The 18,458-nt window shown below is 47.4% G+C and overlaps 1 protein-coding gene across 3 annotated transcripts in view; it reads right to left on the reverse strand.

Annotated features, from left to right (window-relative positions):
- Positions 1–18,458, reverse strand: part of DHX32 (DEAH-box helicase 32 (putative)) — a 55,667-nt gene that overhangs the window by 1,236 nt on the left and 35,973 nt on the right. For 2 of the 3 annotated variants that reach the window (XM_036899052.2, XM_036899051.2), the window contains exons 5-11: positions 16,162–16,407; positions 14,792–14,891; positions 14,545–14,703; positions 3,730–3,921; positions 2,922–3,071; positions 1,183–1,370; positions 70–251 (exon numbers count right to left, since the gene is read on the reverse strand). In XM_036899052.2, coding sequence (XP_036754947.2) covers positions 70–251; positions 1,183–1,370; positions 2,922–3,071; positions 3,730–3,921; positions 14,545–14,703; positions 14,792–14,891; positions 16,162–16,407 — 1,217 coding nt within the window. The remainder of the gene's footprint in view (positions 1–69; positions 252–1,182; positions 1,371–2,921; positions 3,072–3,729; positions 3,922–14,544; positions 14,704–14,791; positions 14,892–16,161; positions 16,408–18,458) is intronic. The other variant, XM_057506456.1, reaches the window with a different exon arrangement.

The following is an 18,458-nucleotide window of genomic DNA, read 5'->3' on the forward strand; positions in this document are numbered from 1 at the left end:
ATAAAAGCCAAATTTGTCATTTACTCAACTGTGAATTCGAAAGAACTCCTTTTTTTCTGTCAAACTTACAGTTCAGGGGAGATTTCTGAGGTAATCCTAATGTAGTTGTTTTCAGATATGCTGAACTTGTGGAAGAGAACCCACTCTGGCATCTTCTTGGTGATGGAGTAACTGGACAGTGGGTGCAGCTGAGCAACTTGTTTGTGTGTCAGCATTAAGTAGTTACCTGATCCGTCCACGTCCCGAGCAATCTAAGAGGCATAGTTTTAAAGAAAAAATCTTGCATTAACATGAAGAACAATATACAGAAGTTTTGTTTGAAGAATTCCAAGGTATTTAATACATGATAGTTAAAACTACAAATTTGCTGCCCGTATCTCCTACTTTTAGATATACAAAATAAGCCATAAACACGTTTTGCCTAAAACTTTGAGATGACAGTGTTAACTAACTTCAGCAATTTCAAGGCAGTATGCTAAAGTAGTCCAGCTACAAAGGTTCCTGTTTGGGTCATGAACTAAAGCTAGCATGTTACCTGCCACATTATGGATGATACACTCAAATGTCAAGTGCTTTACTCTAGAAGTTGTTTTAGTTCATTTAATCCCAACAACCCTGTGATGTAGGTGACTTACTTTGCTCACACAGATGAGAAAATGCACGTTATGTGTCATTTTCCTCCAGTAGTACTGCTTTGAAGTATATGTGGATATAGCACAATATATTTCACTTGCTGGATTGAAGCAATGCTACTTCTATAACGTGCTTCAATTTAGAGGAGCTATATCAGGCAGCCTTCCCTCTGGAAAGAAACCAGTGAGACATTACCTGTGTCTCTTGGGCCATTTAAATGTGAACTAGTTTGTGAACAGGAAGATGAGGGACTATATCTCATGTTCAGCCAGAGAGAGTGGTGTAATAACTTTCCCTCTGTAATATAATAACTTTCCCTCTGTAATGAAAAGATCTGTCCTGGACACAGTAGTGTGGCTCAGCCCTTCATCCCCTTGAAGGGAAGTATATTTAAAATACTGAATATTTAATAACATTAAGATTTTTAGTTTTATTTTAAAGTTAACATCAATTAAAAGAATCATCCCGAGTGAGAGATTCCTGACAGACTGTCCTAAGTATGTGAAGTTGTGTGAAGTCCACGCCAGTGGTGGCCTTATCCATTCTTGCCTGCATGAAGTAACCGGACAGAAGAGCTTTTTTTATGTTCAGAGCATTTTCCTTTGAGCCAAAAGCAGGTTCTGTGCAGGGAAGCTCGATTCGCTTGATGATTTCTAAGAGTTCAGCTCGGATAACATCTGCCATCCTGAGTGCACAGCAGTTGAGGAAGTAATCGTGACACCACTTTTCAACACAGTCTGGGAGGGAAAGAACAAAAGAGAAGATGGGCCATAGCTGAAAGGGCCTAGGCCAGGAAGACGCTGTATGTCTCTATTCTTCTAAAGCAGAGGTCACAAAAGTGAGTGGTAGGGAGGAAGCAAGGACAAGGACCTCTGGTGGCTGCGAGACAGCTGCCCGGGCGCTGCCAGGAGGGGAGGCACCACCTGCGGGGATTCCCCGACGCCACCGCCCCGTGGCAGCAGTGTGTCCCTAGTGCTGACCGGAGGTGTATCACTCGTAATCTGCTCTTAAAAGAGGCAGACGAGATCATCTTATGATCAACATTTTGTCTTGTGTGTATAAAGCAAGGATCTACGTGGCCTCAACATTTAATCAAACTAGGAGGGAAAAACCTTGCAGTATAAATTCCTTTGATCCACAAAAACATCTATACGGAAAGGATTAGTGCCGATCTGGGAATTAATTATGTTACAGTTAAGCTCATCTACCTATGCTAGCTGCAATCTTTATGTTAAAAGTCAGCCATCGGGTTCCACTGCAAGTTACTCTTTCTTGCCATCTGCAATTACTTGAATGGGCCTGAGTTCTGCCTTGACCTGGGGGTCACAAGGCCTTGGCACAGTGGACAGAAGACCCTGGTTGACCCTGTCCTGTCCACTCAGGCTGAATCTACTTGAGCAACAAGAGCACGTACTCGATCAAACAAGGCACCCAGCCTGCTTGCTCTCTGCGGATACCACAAATTCCCCATACTTTGGCTCCACTGATTTTTTTTCTCAGCTTGGAAAAACTCTTTGTTCTTTAAAAAACTGTGCCACTCAAGTTACTGTCATATTTTTCACTTCACTTCAAATATTTCACACCATCTATTAGAGCAAAGGAGGTAAAAGATGCTTCGTGGAAAACCAAGGTGAGAACAACCCTTGTAGAAAGGGAACGTCTCCACTGGCAGCCTTTGGAGGCCCCAGCCTGCACCGTGCTGCTCTGCCCTCGCTGCCCCTCTACGTCCTCCTGTCTGTAACCCTGGCACAGGAGATTCACACGGAGGAATTTCTGTTCCCTTGTCCGTTGCAGCGTCTTGTGTAGGTCAATACGCACAGTGTTGCTTAGACAGGAGGACCTGGGTTGGTTTTGTGTTGCGTTTTCAGTGCTCCGCATTCACTCTCCACGCGGCAGGGCACGTACCATGTTACGGAGAGTGCAAAGCACAGCTCTGACCCGGGGGGCCTTAGCAACGGCCGTTCCTTCTCCTCCCCACGCCCCAGAGGGCAGGAGCTGTGTGGTGGGTCTCTGCGTCCCCATATCGTGCCCCAAGGCAGCCTGCTCTGAAGGCTGCCGGCTGAGTGCCGGAGGCACGCACAGCCCTGCAGCAGCCAGAGCTCTGTGGGAGTGTGATGCGATGTGTGTTCAGACGGCTCAGCACAAACCTACAGTGCGTTTAGGGTCACGAGCGCCATTCCACTCAAGTGACCAACAGGGCCCGAGGAGAAGGATGTTTGACGAATAATTTATTTTGGGTAGGAAGGATGGAATTAGGTAATTTCTGAGAATTACATGCATCCACTTACGCTCACTGGTGGAATTCAGCACCATGTCTTGGTAGGCCTTGTAAATGTTGATGAGGGTAAAGTGGTCTCCTTCAGGATGTAAAAATGACTTCCAACAAGTCAAGGCAGCCTCCTCAGCTCCACGTGGCAGATGTGAGAAGCAATTAGGAGCTTTAGGACACAAAAGGTCACAAGGTCAGCAATAAGTGAGACATTCATCGTAGCACAACCCGCAGAGGGAGGGCCCACCGCTGCCCGTGGGACCACACCTCCCCTGGTCTGTAAGGAAAGGCTGCTCTCAGTTCACTTAGAAATCAGACATTTAGGGTGAGTTGCCACAGTGTTTTCCTTTGCTCCAGTCTGCTCGGCATGGTTCACACCCTGCTTGCATTCAGTGGGAGCAGGGCACCTGAGGTGCTCCGAGGCCCAGACCCGGAACAGGATCAGAACTACAGTTCTAATGCAGCGCTGCCCTGGCCCTGTCTGCCAGTAAGAGAATAAATTAAACATACTAACTGAGATGAGAGAAGGCAGTAGGAGACAAAAGACATGCACACATCATTACTCAGGGAAGAACACTCTAGTGACGTGTTTTTCTTTTACATGTCTGATTAAGAAAGTCACTAGATTTTGATTTAAGATTTTTTTATACTAAGATAATTATAATTTTCTATCTTCTTGATCTATTAAGATACTTCAGTATCACTCAAATTTTAAATAAATCGGTCGCTGTCTCTGTTAGGTACTTCTTGAAATATTCAAATGGGTCGCGTTTAAACCTGACCCCGGTGCGGATTCACAACACACAAGAACAGTCCTGAAGATGTACCTGTCACCATGGCAGCAACTGTTAGCATTTCATCTACACAGTCAAATTCACAGGACGCTAAGATAGACTTTGAAAGCTGGGGATCCAGAGGGAACTCTGATATGATGATTCCAAATTCAGAGAGATTTCCATCATTGTCCAGTGCTGCCAGATAATCTAAGTCTTCCAAAGCCTGCATCAAACTTTCTGGTGCTAGGAAAGAAGGAAGTCATCATCACACGCGTATACAACCAAGAGGGAGTAACATGCTGGACCTTCCCTCCTGTATGAAATGACCGACAATGGACAGAACAGAGGAAACAATCGTTTGCAAGACGAAGCACCAGGCAGTGGAGGACAGCGATTCCTGAGGGGAACTGCTCAGCAGAGCCTGCGACTGCCCGGCCCAATGCCCTAGCATTTCCAGGCCGTGGTCAGGTCCACGTGCAGCCTGCCAGACTCCCTGAGTTAGGAGGACAGTGCTGAGGGTCCAAGGACAGTAAGGTGGCTGGAGTTTGCAGGTCGGAATACCTGGGAGGACACAGTGGTACCGAGAGGACTGCGAGGATCCACAAGAGGCCCCTCGACTAGGCAGCGAGCACATGTCAGCCCTGCCCAGGCAGAGGAAGAGCCACCCGGAGCGTCTGGCACTCATGGGCCAAGGGCGCTGCCTGTTTCCACCAGCCAGATGGGAAAGCCTCATGATTCCTGGGGCCCTGGGCAGAAAACACAGAGAAGAGAGAAACTAGCCCCAGATGTGAGCTGCTCCAGGGCCTCCTAACAAATCTTTATACCAGGACAGAAAGGATCTACTGCATCCCAGAACAGAGCTTAACAGTATTTATGGGGACACAGAATGCCCAATATCCAACACAGGAACCTCAGCGATGTCCACCTTCCAATAACAAATTATGAGGCAGGAAGAGCAGGAAAACACAATCCCCTAATGAGAAAAATCAGTACAAAGTCACCCAGAACCCACACACAGAGAGAAATAGCAGACAAGGATGTGAAAAGCATTGTCAGTGCAGATTAGGGCAGAAAGTGGATTTTCTCCATCCCTTTATTATTAAGTTTATGTAACATTGATAATGGTGTGGTGTTTATTATATATGCTGATCTCCACCAAAAAAAGATAATCCCCTTATTCAAAGCAAGGTATTCTTGCCCTTGTAAAATCAAATTATATGAAAATAAACATGTGTTTTTCCCTTTTGGTACATGGTATTAACTTAAAAGGCCACACAAAGGAACAAATCACATAATATAAAGCTGTATTGTGCTATCAATAAACAAGGATTTATGAGCTACTAGATGGCTTTCATTTGTCTCAATCCCAAGGTGCTTGGTGGGTAGGCAGTGAAGACTGGGGACCCAAGGAGCAGTCTAACCCATCTGCATCTGGGAGTGCAAAGTGATGAAGAATAAGTATTCACTCATTTGCTGTCCAAACTTGGGTTGCTAAGCTATTTGTCAAATTTTAGGCAAACTGTGTAACTCAAAAGCTAATCATCAATTCAAATTTGATAAAATTCCCCATTCCTATCAAGACGCGATGAAAACATTGGGAGAAACCACTACTGTGGGCTGAGCAGTAACTTGCTGATGCAGACACGGTTGACGGCGCCCAGTCCTCAAGCTGGGGAAGAGCAGAGCAAGGGACAGGCGTGCTCCAACCTCTGACACAGCAGCTGCCAAGCCCAGGCCCAGTTACCGGGAAAAGCACGTGTCAGGGCTGTGAGGTCTGGGGGGAACAGCCCCCTGGCCAGCCCTGCAGAGAACCCAGACGTCCGCCGGGAGACTCTGAAGCACAGCTTTAAGCCCCGAATGGGAGAAAAGAAGCTCAACACTGCTACTGTTTTTGATTTATCAAGATGCGATACTGAGCAGAGCCTGGCTTCCCAGGAGAGTCCCATCACGGGGTTCTGAGCCCTCCGCCCCACCTGCGGCCTGCATGGGGCTTGGTGTACTCCTCGGTCATTCATGGAGACCCTTGGGCAAAGGTGAGATCTGAGAAGCCACAGTCCCAGGAAGGAAACAGTTGGGCCGTTTAGAAAAAGAAGTCTGAGAGTTCTGTCAGTGAGCCGTGAAATGGCAACGACAGCTGACCTGCTGCAGAAGGTGCGAGAATCAGCAACAGAAAGCATCTCGGACTGAACACAGCAGGAGGGGGTTGGAAGCAAACGCTTAATTACTGAAAGCTGTTTAGAGACCAAGGTCTATGAATCAGCACAGCTGCTGCCCCGTGGGTTAAGGAGCTTTGGCAATTGTCCCTAAAAGCGTCTGGTTTGACAGCCAGGCTCTGTCCCCATAGGGTACCTACTTCTCATTTTATGTTCTGGAATTGAGTTGGCTGCATACAGGATTACTGACAAAAATAATTCCTAATTCTGTTCTGGTCCTAACACCAGAAAATGAGAGGATGTTCTTGGGGTTTTGTTGCATTAGAAGGAACAAGTTAATGGCTGCAAATTATACAGGTGAAAAGATTATTGTTTATTATATATCATTGTAAATAACTACATAGGATTTGCTAATCCACAGTCTGTATGTTAAGACATCTGCCGAGTGTGTACCATAAAACTGTCTTAGCTGAAAAGCAGAAGAATTTCATGAAGGCTTTTATGGCAGTGCTCAAGTGTGAGCTACGACAAACAATGCTAATGAATGTCTGGACAGACAAGTCCTTCCAGGAGCAGAACCGGGCAGGGTGGGTCCCTCTTCTTCCGCCGTTCTCCTTAACCTCCTTTCTCACCAGTAAGGACAGAATTAAGGTTCGTTCAATCTGAGTCACTTAGAGTTGGAAAGGATTTTACAGATAGGATGGCCTCTACTGGTAAATGGAAGAGAAACATTTCAACTCCATACTCACTGAAAGGTAAAACTCCTTACTGGCAGCCCGGACCCCTTGGTCTCCAGCCTTGCTGCGGACAGGGTTCCCATCGCCTGCCCAGCGCCGCCTGCCGCACGGGGCCAGAGGCCCGGCTCCCCCCAGCCTCACTCAGCTGGACCCTCAGACCTCTCCCACCCCAGCTGCTCCTGGCCGAGCCCTGGCAGGAAACACGAGCAGACCAGAGAGCTGTGGGCACCTCCTGACCCTGTCTCAGCAGGTCACACGGCTGCTGCCAGCCCAAGCCTCGGAAAGGACTAAGAAGGAAAGAAAGAAGCTGAGTTCGTTCCCCAGGGCTGCTTTGTTCCCTGACTTATTTCCTCATAAGGATAATGCACAACTCATTCTCTCACTTGCTCTCAAGCCACTTACGAGTGTCTTGTGCTGGGGGCGCTTGCAAGGCCCTGGGGGCAGGTGCACACTGGACAGGCCCAATCTTGGCTCTTCTGGAGCTGGAGGTCTTCACACACATATAAGCCTGCTTGTAAGCCACAATTTCCAGTGTACTGGGAATGCAATTTTACTTCCCGACTGTCCCCGTTTCTAGGGCCTGCCCCGCCTCCTCTCCGCACACTTAGAGGGACATGATTTTGTACGTGACTGCTTCCCCGCCCCACTCACCCCACAGCTGACTCATCAAATCGAACCCATGACTGCTCCCCGGGGGTTCTAAACTCTGGCCCGAGAGAAACTGAGAAGCTTCCAGGGGCTGACTCAGTACCTCACACGGCTTGGGACAGACAGCAGCGAAGACTGCCGTGTGGACTGGAAAGAGACGGGAGAACCAAGAGACAGAGATGACACACTGAGCCAGACGTCCCAGTCTCTTGTGAGTGTTCCTGAGGCACAACCACATTCTCGTCTTGGATGTTGTGCAGTGCCCCAAGTTCCTCATCAGGTCACTGATGCTTACTCAGTTTGAATGACACTTGCATCCAGGAGAATTCTGACAGCTACACATGCTGTAACATCATGAATTCTGCAACTAAGAGTCGTGTCTCAAAAGTGCCACTGGAACTTACGGAAGGTCGGGAACAGAGGTGGCCAGAAAGAATGAGAAGGGCTCCACTCCCATCACTCTCCCTGGGTGCCAGGTACACACACACACAGGAGAGACAGGATACAGCCACAGCTTGAGAGGACTGAAGGAGAGAATGGGGTTTTTGGTCCTGCCTGGTTTTAGGATGGGGACCTGGCCATTGTGTACATTGAAGTAGAGAGTCCACAGATAGGGAGAAATGGAAGAATCGAGATGGCACTGGATTTGATGGTACAGACTTTAAAAAGCCCTGGGACTTGCAGGGAATGGGACTAAGAGTTTGCTCTGACAAGGACAGGAAGGAAAGGCTTCTGTGCCACTTAATTTTATAAGGACCTGCTCATAAAACCTGGCATTTGCCTACCTTCTAGCCCTATATGGTATATGCAGCACTCCTGCATAAATAACCTCATTTGAATCCCTTAGCAATTCCCATGATATGAAAGGTCAGACACTATCCTCATGTCACAAATGGGAGAAAGGTAAGTGACCTGCCAAAGCCACAAGGTTAACCAGCCTGTGTCTGGAGCTGTAAAGCGAGGCCTTGAACCCAGGCCTTTGCTGCGTCGGTTCTGACCAATATGCCACCAGCGTCTTCTGGGCCCAAGTCCAAGGCTGTGCCATTACCTGCCGTGGCTTCGGAGGTAAGCTGCTGCGGCCTCCCGTCTGTGCATGAGTGTCTGCTGCTCGCACCAATAAACCGCCCTGCGGAGGACCTGGAGCCAGGGCCGAGGAGCCTGTTTCAGAGCTCAGGCAGGGCTTACACTGACGACGACAGCCTCAGTTTATGGCAGCCACTTTTCTGAGGGACCTACATATATGAACTGATTTATCTTGACAACTCCATGAACTATGACTTTGATTATGCTCATATTCAGATGAAGAAACTGAGGCACAGAGAGAGTGACATAACCGCGGAGTATTACACAGCCAGGGAGTGAGGGGGCCGGGACCAAGCCTGGCCGTCTGCTCAGGAGCCCGAGCTTTCTGGAGCGGTCCCTAGATCCAGATGCCCCTCTTGCTGAGGATGGCCCGGGCCCCCCGTAGCCCCGGCCTGATGATGAACAGCACCCTCTTCCTCTCAAACGTCCTGGCCTGAATGATGAGCTCTGGAGCTGTGACAGGCTCCACGGGTGTCAAGGCTGAAAGTGCTTTCATTCTGCGCCCTTCAGAATTGCCCAGATTTTGTTTTCACTTTCCAAAATGTTACTTTGCTGCTTTCAAGACCCTCACACACAGGCCTGTGCGTGGTTTGTGCTTCACATTCCTTCCTGCCACCCAAATATAGCCATGAACTTCAGGGGGCCTTAGACAGACACTGTGTCGGGTTCATTCATTCAGAAACCTAGGCTGGGGCCTGCAGCGCCTGGTCCAGGATCTGCGCAGCAGCAGGGCCCCACTTCCAAGCTGAGAGCCCGCACTGGGGCTCCTGGGGAGGCCACGGGGGGCCTGCAGGTCTGTGCCCGCCTGCCCTCCATTCTCCTCTAATACAGACTCTAATTAAGGCCCATTTACAAACTCCAAAGCAAAACCCTAAGTTTCTAGTGACTTCCAAATAAGCACCCACCCTTCTCTAGTGTGGTGAACAGAATCCCGGAAGACCCTGGCTCCCTGACCCGTGGCCCCTGATTAGACACCTGCACCATCACAGATGGAGGCAGTGCAGCGGCCTCCGACCCTGCCAGCACCAGCGCTGGCCTCTGCAGCCCGACTGCACTCTGCCCCGTTTTCTTGAGCTCTTTGTCAAGTCCTGTATGCCACGCCTGGCAAGTCTGTTTGGTTGAGTTTTCACATATTATTCCCAAGCCAGTCTGGCCACCGCCAAAATGAGTTCTGAGTCCAAATACAAAGATGGCGTCTGGTGTGGTCTTGGGCATTTTGGCTAGTGTGTCTCCGAATTCTGTTAGGTACTGCTGCCTACCCACAGGAAGGACGTCCAGGGCCACCTGCTTCTTGAGGTGGTCAGTTAGTCCTAAGCTTCCTGACCCACAGCTGCAGTGACTGTCGCTCTCAATGGAGGTCAGTCCTCAGCACCAGGAAAGGGAAAATAACTGTTTCTTTTTTATGTCGAGGGGATTCAATTAATAGTCTGTAGCCTAGTTAGGCCAGATTCATTTCCACACGGTCCATAAATCCTGAAAAGGGTAACAGGTTTGCTGCCTGTGTGCATTTCAGTTAGACGCTGAATTTAATGTGGCAGCCGCAAGCACTTTGTTTTTCCTTCTAAAATGATGAGTCAGAGTTAATCCACAGTTATATTTTCCCAAGCGCAGCAGCAAATAGTTATGTCTGTACTGTCCGAAGACAAAAATAAATTGTTACACTGATCCCTTGTCCCCAGTTATCAGCTCTAAGCCTCATGCAGTCAGCTGTGCAGAGGCGGCCACCGGGAACGCGCAAAACCACGGCTATGGTTTGCTGTCTGCTTTTTAAAATCTTTGCCATTCCAAAGCCTGCTTTTCCTCCCCCTGCATGCTGATCCTCCAAACATCTACCATCCGAAACAAGACGATGCGGAGGCCAAGGGCGAATCTCGGGCTTTACGGCTGAGCAGAGGGCAGAAATGAACACCCTTCTTCAGAGGAGGGTCTCTGGAGGGGTCACTGTGGCCGGCCAGCCTGTAACAAAAGCCAAGCCATTTGAAGCTCTGAGGACCAGTGAGAAATGTGAGAAACAGATGCAAGCGGCAGAGTCCCTCACCTTCCAGACCCTCCTCCCTCAGGGACTGGAGGGAAAGCTACGAGGGGGGTGGCTTTGCTCTACGGAAGTTCAGGGATCACAGCCAACGGAATGCACCCCAGTGCCTCCTCTCGTCTGGGCCACACGACCCACTTCCCCACCCCCACCGTATCCCCTTTCTAACCTGCTAAAATTCTTGTCACCCCAACAATGTCTACAAAAGAAAAATGCACTGGGTCTGAGTCTGCCACATCCATTTTACAACTTGACATCACATTCTGTGACTCTTTCTTCAGAGCCACTCCTTTTTAGATAGGTGTATTTACCACAAGTATATCCACTTCTTAGGCTAATCAGAAAGGGGCCAGGCTTAATGAACTCTTTTCTCAGGAGGGGAAACTGTAAGTCAAACCTGGCTACCGCCCTCACAGTCAGCCATTAAGAATGGGTCTGCTTGGCTGTCGCCCAGGTGATGCACTAATTGTCCTGGGGACCTAAATGCCAAGGTCGTCTTTGTGTACATTCTATGTAGGCTTCTCTTTCCTGTGTGCCTCTGAGCTCTGCCTCTGCTTTCCCTAGCCTCTTCCTCTTCTTATTCTGGAAAAGAACTTCCTAATTCATGCTCTGAGATCAGATTTTCCCAAGCCCGAGGGCAGCCACTGCCGCTGCCTCAAGAACAGCCTCCTCCAGGGCTCCGCACGCCCACCTCCTTTGCTGTGGCTTCCAGAGGCACTGTGTATTTTCCTGCAGACTTTGCACAGCCTGCAGCAAATGGGGCAGGGGCACCATGCAGTCTGGCATAACTGTAGTCTGCAACCCTTTTCCTGTAGGAACAGATAGCCAACAGGAGGGAGTGGCCACTAGGACACAGGTCTGCCTTAGGAGAGTGAGGGGCTCATCTGGCTCCTTCCCCTCTCAAACGCCCCACTGCTCTGTAGGTAACAGTCTGCCTTGAAAATTTAAGATTCCAAAGGGTTCCTTTAGTAACTGATCTATCACAGTGTTTGTTGGGAGAGTTTCAGTGTAAAAGTCCCTAGGGTTCCGGGGAAGGACAGAGCGTGATCCGCCTGCCGCCCTCCAGCTGAGACACCAGGTGGTGCCTGGGGACGCGGCAGGTGGCGCCGCTCCGCAGGCACGGCCCCAGTCAACTCCCGCAGCCACTTCAGCGCTGTTCTTACGACGATAAACTGCTCAGTCTATTTCCCTTTCCATCTTTCTTTTTCAAAGGTTAGCATCTTTAGGGGGCCCTCCCCCTACTTACTCCGAATTCTACTGGTCATTATGAGGTGGGGCAGGGACATGGGACAAGCATCATGATTGATTTTTCCTGCTTACGATGAAAAACGCCGAGATATAATTAGTATAGTAAGAACAGGAGGGACTCCATCTTAAGACTAAGATTCCATTTGAAAAACCAGGGAGTTAGGGGGTAAGATTCCCTACATATTTTACAGTGATTAGCCAACGACCGACCCCGTCTTCAGGCCAGGTGAGTAGTCCTAAATGATGTTCCCACTGCTGAAAGGTCACCACTATCTTGAAGAACAATGGGACTGATAAATTCCTTGTGTTAAGTTTATCTTACAGAGTATCTAGAGGCCTGACTGCGGATGATGACATAGTATCTCCAGAGCTGACATTATTAGAACACATGTCAGCCTGCGCTCCCTAGCCCTTTACCCCATTCTTGAATCCTTAAAAACCCAAATCCTAACTCTTATGCACGCCTCCTCTCTTAAGCTGCCTGCACTCCTGAGTGTGTACTGTCTCATCAAATAAACTTTCTTGTTGCATAAACCTACTGCACTTCTCTGAAATCTTTTTCATGATAAAGAGAACTTGCTGACCTCCACCTCCAGTTATAAATGTCTTTTTGTCATTCACACTTTGCTATTTCATTCTGTTTTCTAGACTTAAGCAGAAGTCTTCACTCTCTCTGTCCTACTTGAGACAAGTAGGGAGGGGCTACCAAGATCTCTGATTTGGACTTCCAAGCTCCTGTCGCCTGGGTGTTCCAGATGGGACTGCAGCTGTATGACCTTGCTCTTTAGTAGCCTGCCTGAAAATCTCCATTCTTTGCTTTGGGAAGTTCCCAGAACATAATCTCATGCCATCCAGTGCTTCATGGCTTCCCCAAATCCTGGGGTGGTAGGGGCTTAGTTCCCACACTGTGAAGACTCAAGCAGACACTGGATGCCAGGTGACCCTGGCTTTAGGAGCTGGCAAGGAATTTGCCCCATGCTGAGCAGGAGTTCAGTGGGCTTTCCTTCCCTCCCTCTCTTCTTCCTGCTCTCTGCTGCCTGCACACCTGCTGATGTTCACTGCTCCTTGCTTTACTGAGTTCCTTCCTTACTACGCTCATCCGGCCGGCTCGTGAATTCTTTCACTATCAGTCAAGAATCCTCTCCAGGGCTGAGGTCTCACCTAGTGTAAAGGGGGATCTCCCCAGATTGGACTGCCCAACAGCAGTTATAAGAAATTATGAGAAAGAGTAACTCTAAAATAACCTATATTTCTCAAGTACTTGCCAATCTTGTCACCACTGGACAAAATGACTGGCAAATACGGGAATTAAGAGAAAGCATTGCAAAGCAGTAGAAATGATACAATTTCCATTTTAAGTATATTCTCTGCTTACAACACCTTCTGGAAGACTCCTTTCTCTGCACATTTGATAAATAACATCATCCAGATTAAGAGACGATCATTCACCACCTTTGATAAGCATACTGAAAATTTCAACCACTGTCCCAAAGTGTGAAAAAAACTAAGGAAGTTCTTTTTATTAAAGAACAAGTAAAACTAAAATATCAACTGCAGGGCAAACAGTACTGTAAATCAGGAGCCTTCACATGGGGACTCAAACACCACTTACTTTCAAGGGAGTCAAGCTGCAGGTCAGGGAACACGCGGTGGCGCCAAGGGCAAGCGGCCTGGCCTCGCGGGCGGTGGGGGTGCTCTGAGAGCTGGGTGGTGGCCTTTGGGCCAAGCTGGCCTCAGCGTGGCTGAGGCTGGTTCTGGGGGCGGCGTGGGGGCAGCTAAGCACCACCAGAGGAGTTTCCTAAGGAAAGAGGACGCCGACGCTCCAGCCAGCAGGGCGCCGGGCCGTTGCCGAGTGGCGTCTGCTACTGCACTGCTCCCCTTCTCCACCTGTGTCTGTTACCTAATCTCTCTGTGACTCAGTTTCCTCCTCTGTAAAATGGGGCAAATAATAGTGTTTGCCTCCAAGGCTTGTTGCAGTGTTAAATGATTCAACATATCAGCAAAGACCATAAACACGTTATTGTTCTGTTCCTGAGAGGACAGGCGGGCATCAGATGGGCAAGAAGCAAAGCGTCCGCTGCTCTCCACCAGCTGGTGGCTGACATTTCAAACTAAATACCGACAGCACCTCCCGGACACTAGCCAGAGCTGGAGAAATGTTTACCCACCAGACAGGACATGCTAACTGGGACTGTAGGAGAAACCAGGCTAAAAAGAAACCGTCTTGGCTGCCTTTCCTGAGCTTGTGGTCACTGCCCCGCAGCTCTGGGAGCCCGCCCCGCCACACTGGGGAAGCCACCGGCCTTGTCATTTCCTTCGCCTTTTATTCAGCATTCTACGGCTTCCAAGTAAGCGGGTGGCTGCAGGAGCCGCAAAGGCCCCGGCCAGGTGTGGCCCGGAGGGAGGCAGCCTGTCCCTCTTCTGCTAGCGGGCTTTCCTCAGGGCCCTGGGAGGAGGGCTGCCCTGGGAGGCCGATGTTCCGACTGTAAGTACACAGTCTCAGTCCTGAGCTTCAGAAACTCACCCCTTCACATAAAACTCTGACCTCAATTACGCAGGAAGGAACAGCTTGTGTGTTTCCCCAGGTGATTCATAGGAAGGGGGAACCGTCAGCTCACAAATGTTCCCCCCAAGGAACTCCTCTACCTTTACCCTCCTTTGACTTCAGCCTTGCTTAGGCTTCCACACTCCCCTGGCGCTCCTGATTTCTAAGGCCCAGGCTCCCTGCGCTCTAGTGTCCAATGCAGACAATTCTACAGCATCAGAACAGGTATTTCCTGGAGGTTTTTTTCCTTTAAATTACTTTAGAGAATGTTAACCTCTGGTGGGAAAAATGCTTCAGTACAAACCAAATCCCCAGGCTTGCTAGCACTGCCCTGCCCCGTGCTGTCAGGACTGGGGTGGGCAAGAGGTAGGAGGGTGGGTCCCGGCCCGCGAGCCTGCTAACACGTAAGCACGGAGCTACCTGGTCTGTTCAAGAAGTCACAGTGGCCTAAGCCCGCGATGTCTATTCTCTTCATGAAAAGCACCATGCTGGTTAGGTTGGCTTCCTGCATCTCAGCGGGCTTAAGCGGCCGCATGTCTTTGGAGGCAAACTCTTCAGAGTATAGACAGAAAAGTTTTCCTAGAAGAACCCAAGGAAAACAGCTTTAATGTCTCTGCATTGCCTTCACACTGCTTTACATCAGTTAGTGTTGTGTGTGAAGCGCTACCTGAAGAAGATGAGCCGAGAATCTGCTTGCGAGTCTCTGCTTGGCTTTGGCTGATGGGCTGCATGACCAGTGAGTTCGCTCTTATTCTAGGGTTGTACACCTTTAAACGGAAAGACAGTTTCAGCATCAGATCATTCAAGAGTTAGCAGGTGCGCAGGACCGGGAGTGACCACCCTGCTTGCAGAGCTTCAGTTCATGCAGTGCTCTGCCACAGATGTGCTGTCTTTGCACAATATTTACTGTTGTTTCAGTTGCCTTGAGACGGAAACTGCAAGTGCTTTGATAAATGGATGGAAAGGTTGTCTGCTTTCATTGCAGCTTTAATAAATATGGGACCCCTGTATCACTGCTGGAATACCGGGGCTGTGTTAGCTCCACAAGCACGACACTGGGAATGGCAGACACTCATCCGCCACATGAAGAAAAGATCGTCACCTGACAGTGCTGCTCTTCTTCAAGGTCCTGTTCAAACTGACTGACCTCAGTGGTCTCTGCTCTTTACCATGCGACAAGCTCTTCCAGTCAGGTCAGCACGTACAGAAACTGCATACAGAGCTAACACATTTGTCTTATGGGTAGTTTAACAGGTAAGTAATAGGCCTGGCTTCTGTGAATTGTAGACTAATTCAGTAAGATCAGTTGAGACTGGTTCCCAGGGAACCTTCATACAGGCTGGAATTGCTCTGTCGCAGTAAGGCACATATTTTAGGAGAACCACAGTTTCCTTGAGGGATAATGAGGAATCAATACTTGGATAGGTTCTTTTCAGTTCTTAAATACTATGACTTCTTAAGTTCCAGGGTCTTTGAGAGTTTGAGACACTCTATTTCCATTTCTCATATTTTATTTGAAGATAGTGATAAAAAATAATGTATTTAAAAAAAATTTAGAATGGAATTTTGTCATGTCAACTATAAAGCCACAGTTTGATAAAACTGAAGTCAGTGTATTTGAAACTAAGTAAATTACCTGGTGAAAGATGCTACTCACTTTGATTAAAGGGGTTACCAGAAATACCCAGTAGATGTACACAAGAAAAGATTAGTTTAGGACTCAGGTTATTTACTTTGCTGGCACCTTAGCTAAACACCGACAAGAACCACCCCCTCTGTGCTCTCATAGCTGTGTCTTTCCTCAAAACTTTCTCCTCTGGCACCTCAACCAAATTTGTTTCCAGACTATCAACCTGCTAATGACAGGCAGTAACATGTGAGCCAGACTTAGGTGCGGGCTGCAGTAAGGCTTTACATGTATGAACAAGTACAGATCATAGAGTTCTTCCTTACCTTCTGGTCAATAAAATGGCAGGAACCCAACAAACTGATTCTTGACAATTACCAGCAGTCTATTTACTAGTTGACAGTAATTACCTTTCTTCTTTCCACACCCACATCAATAACAAATTTGACTGTGTTGCTCCAGATCAATGACTCTGCAGAGCTAGCAGTTAACACCACTCTTCTCTGATAAACTTGGCATCTTTTTTCTGTTTCATCACTTGGCCTGAACAACGCACATTTCTCTTTTGGATACAAAGGAACCACCACCAGCTCTCCAAGATTTGGGTTTAAGTTAGATCCTTCTTGACAAACAATTTCATAGGCTTTTTCAATATCCTAAAGTGAAAAAAAAATCATCCATAGAATAAAGTACACTATAAACAGCTTCACTACTTTAAAAGAATGTCTGGATTAAATAAAATTACAGGCAAGAGCTACAAAATGTATACTGGGAAAGATCTGTGTTGTGTGTGTATCATTTAACACAAAAAGAAGTTCTGGATCAGAACATTTCTTTGGGGATGTTAAATACAATTTATAAACAATTTCATTGTTTTTAGTCCAAACTGGTCTTGCTCTTGTGAAACGTACAATCTTTGCCTTTATGCATTTATCCTGTTTGTCTACCATGATGCGATCAGAAGTGTTAACTCACACCGATGACGATGCCTCACTATGCTCTAATGGTGGCAGGACTGAGAATTACACAACAATCTCTAGATTTCCAATATGAGCATGTATACAAACTAATTCTATAATCAGGGTCACTTTCTGGGTCATTCTGAAAATTATTTTGACCCATTAGTACTTTAAAATAGCAGAAATGCAATGAAGTAGGTAAGAAATATTCACTGCCGTTTACACCTTTGCATGAATCAGCCACTTAGAAATACCTTTTAAAAACGTTTCACTGTCAAATACAGTAGGAAAAAAAATTAATTATTTGCCCTAAAACTACACACAAGTAAGTAGAGCAAAATGCTCAAAAGGCAGGAAAATTTAGATAGCATTTTTCTCAAATTAAAACTAGTCTTTTAGAAACTCATACAAAAATGATGTCATTTAATGTAATTCTTACACCTTTTAAATTTAAGGTTCCACAATGTCTACCTTCCTGTGGGCCTGGCAAACTGGCAAATGGAAGAATCTCCATTTTACTTCATTAGGTTCATCAGATTTCACTAAAAATCTAAGTAGAAGAGATGACTTCCCATGACCATTAGAGTTCTTAAGGCTGACTCCATTTTCCAGTGCACAGCTCACTTCTCCGTCCTTCCATACCACTGTAAAATGGATGGAATTAACGGGTTTATGGGAGGACAGATCCGCCTAGAAAAAAAGCAGGCATCACAGGTCTCTATAAAGCTGTCCTGAGCTCCTCAGCAGCCTCGGGAAGCAGGGGCAGGGGATGCCCACTGGGCTTCCACATAAGGAGGATCAGGAACCTTCTCCTGCTCATAATCCTATTTTCTGCAGAATTGGTATATTTGGGGCAGATTTTTACTCTGGGAAGAGCATGACTGTAGATAATGATGAACGAAGATGCATCGATTCCCTGCATCTGGCTGCTGCATGGCCTTCCAAGGACACACATGCATTTGTCCCAGATGACCACCTCTATCCAGCAAGCCTCGACAGCCGTTACTTCACCGTCAAAGAGTCAGAAAAGGCAGTGTGCTGGGAGGCTCTGGACAGCGAAGAGAGCTCCCTCGGACGGCAGCCCCGCCCAGACTGCGTCCTCCTTCTCAGAGGCTCGGAACTGCCAAAACCACCCGTAGCTTTCACTGCATGATCAATCTCAAGGTTTTGAGACTCTGCAAGACTATGGTTTCTTACTAGGTAATGTCTTTCTGGTCTGACTTCAATTACATATCTTCTTCAGCCCTGAGATTTTACAGTTTCTTCCAAAAGCCGAGGTAAAAATGCATCTTCTCAAGTCTGACAATTCAAGTCACTATGTCACTAATTATAGCTTATATTAAACTTTAAAGAATCCAGTACTCTAAGACCTTCCACTACCCCCAATTCTGTTATGAGCTTTAGTTTTCAAAAATCCACTTTGAAATTTTTGCTTACTCTGACTTGCAAGGTGACTATTCATCCTATCAGCCTTAATTATACTTTTTACTCACAGAAATGTAAGTCTTCTTTTTCACCCAGAAATTCTAACTTTCAAATGCTTTAGGCTTCTAATTTTGCCATTCTTCCCGTCTTAAACCTTCACCCAGTTACACTGAGAACCTGTTTTCATAAATCCTCTCCTTCCTCTTTCATCACTTTATTACTTTCTTGAATATCTTGAATCACGCAGGTTTAGAGAATAAGAAAATGACAGAAATAGGTAGAAGACCTATTATTCAAGAAATTGTGTATAATCTACACATGGA

Source organism: Manis pentadactyla, chromosome 8 (assembly GCF_030020395.1).
Source record: "Manis pentadactyla isolate mManPen7 chromosome 8, mManPen7.hap1, whole genome shotgun sequence".
NCBI classification, from domain to species: domain Eukaryota; kingdom Metazoa; phylum Chordata; class Mammalia; order Pholidota; family Manidae; genus Manis; species Manis pentadactyla.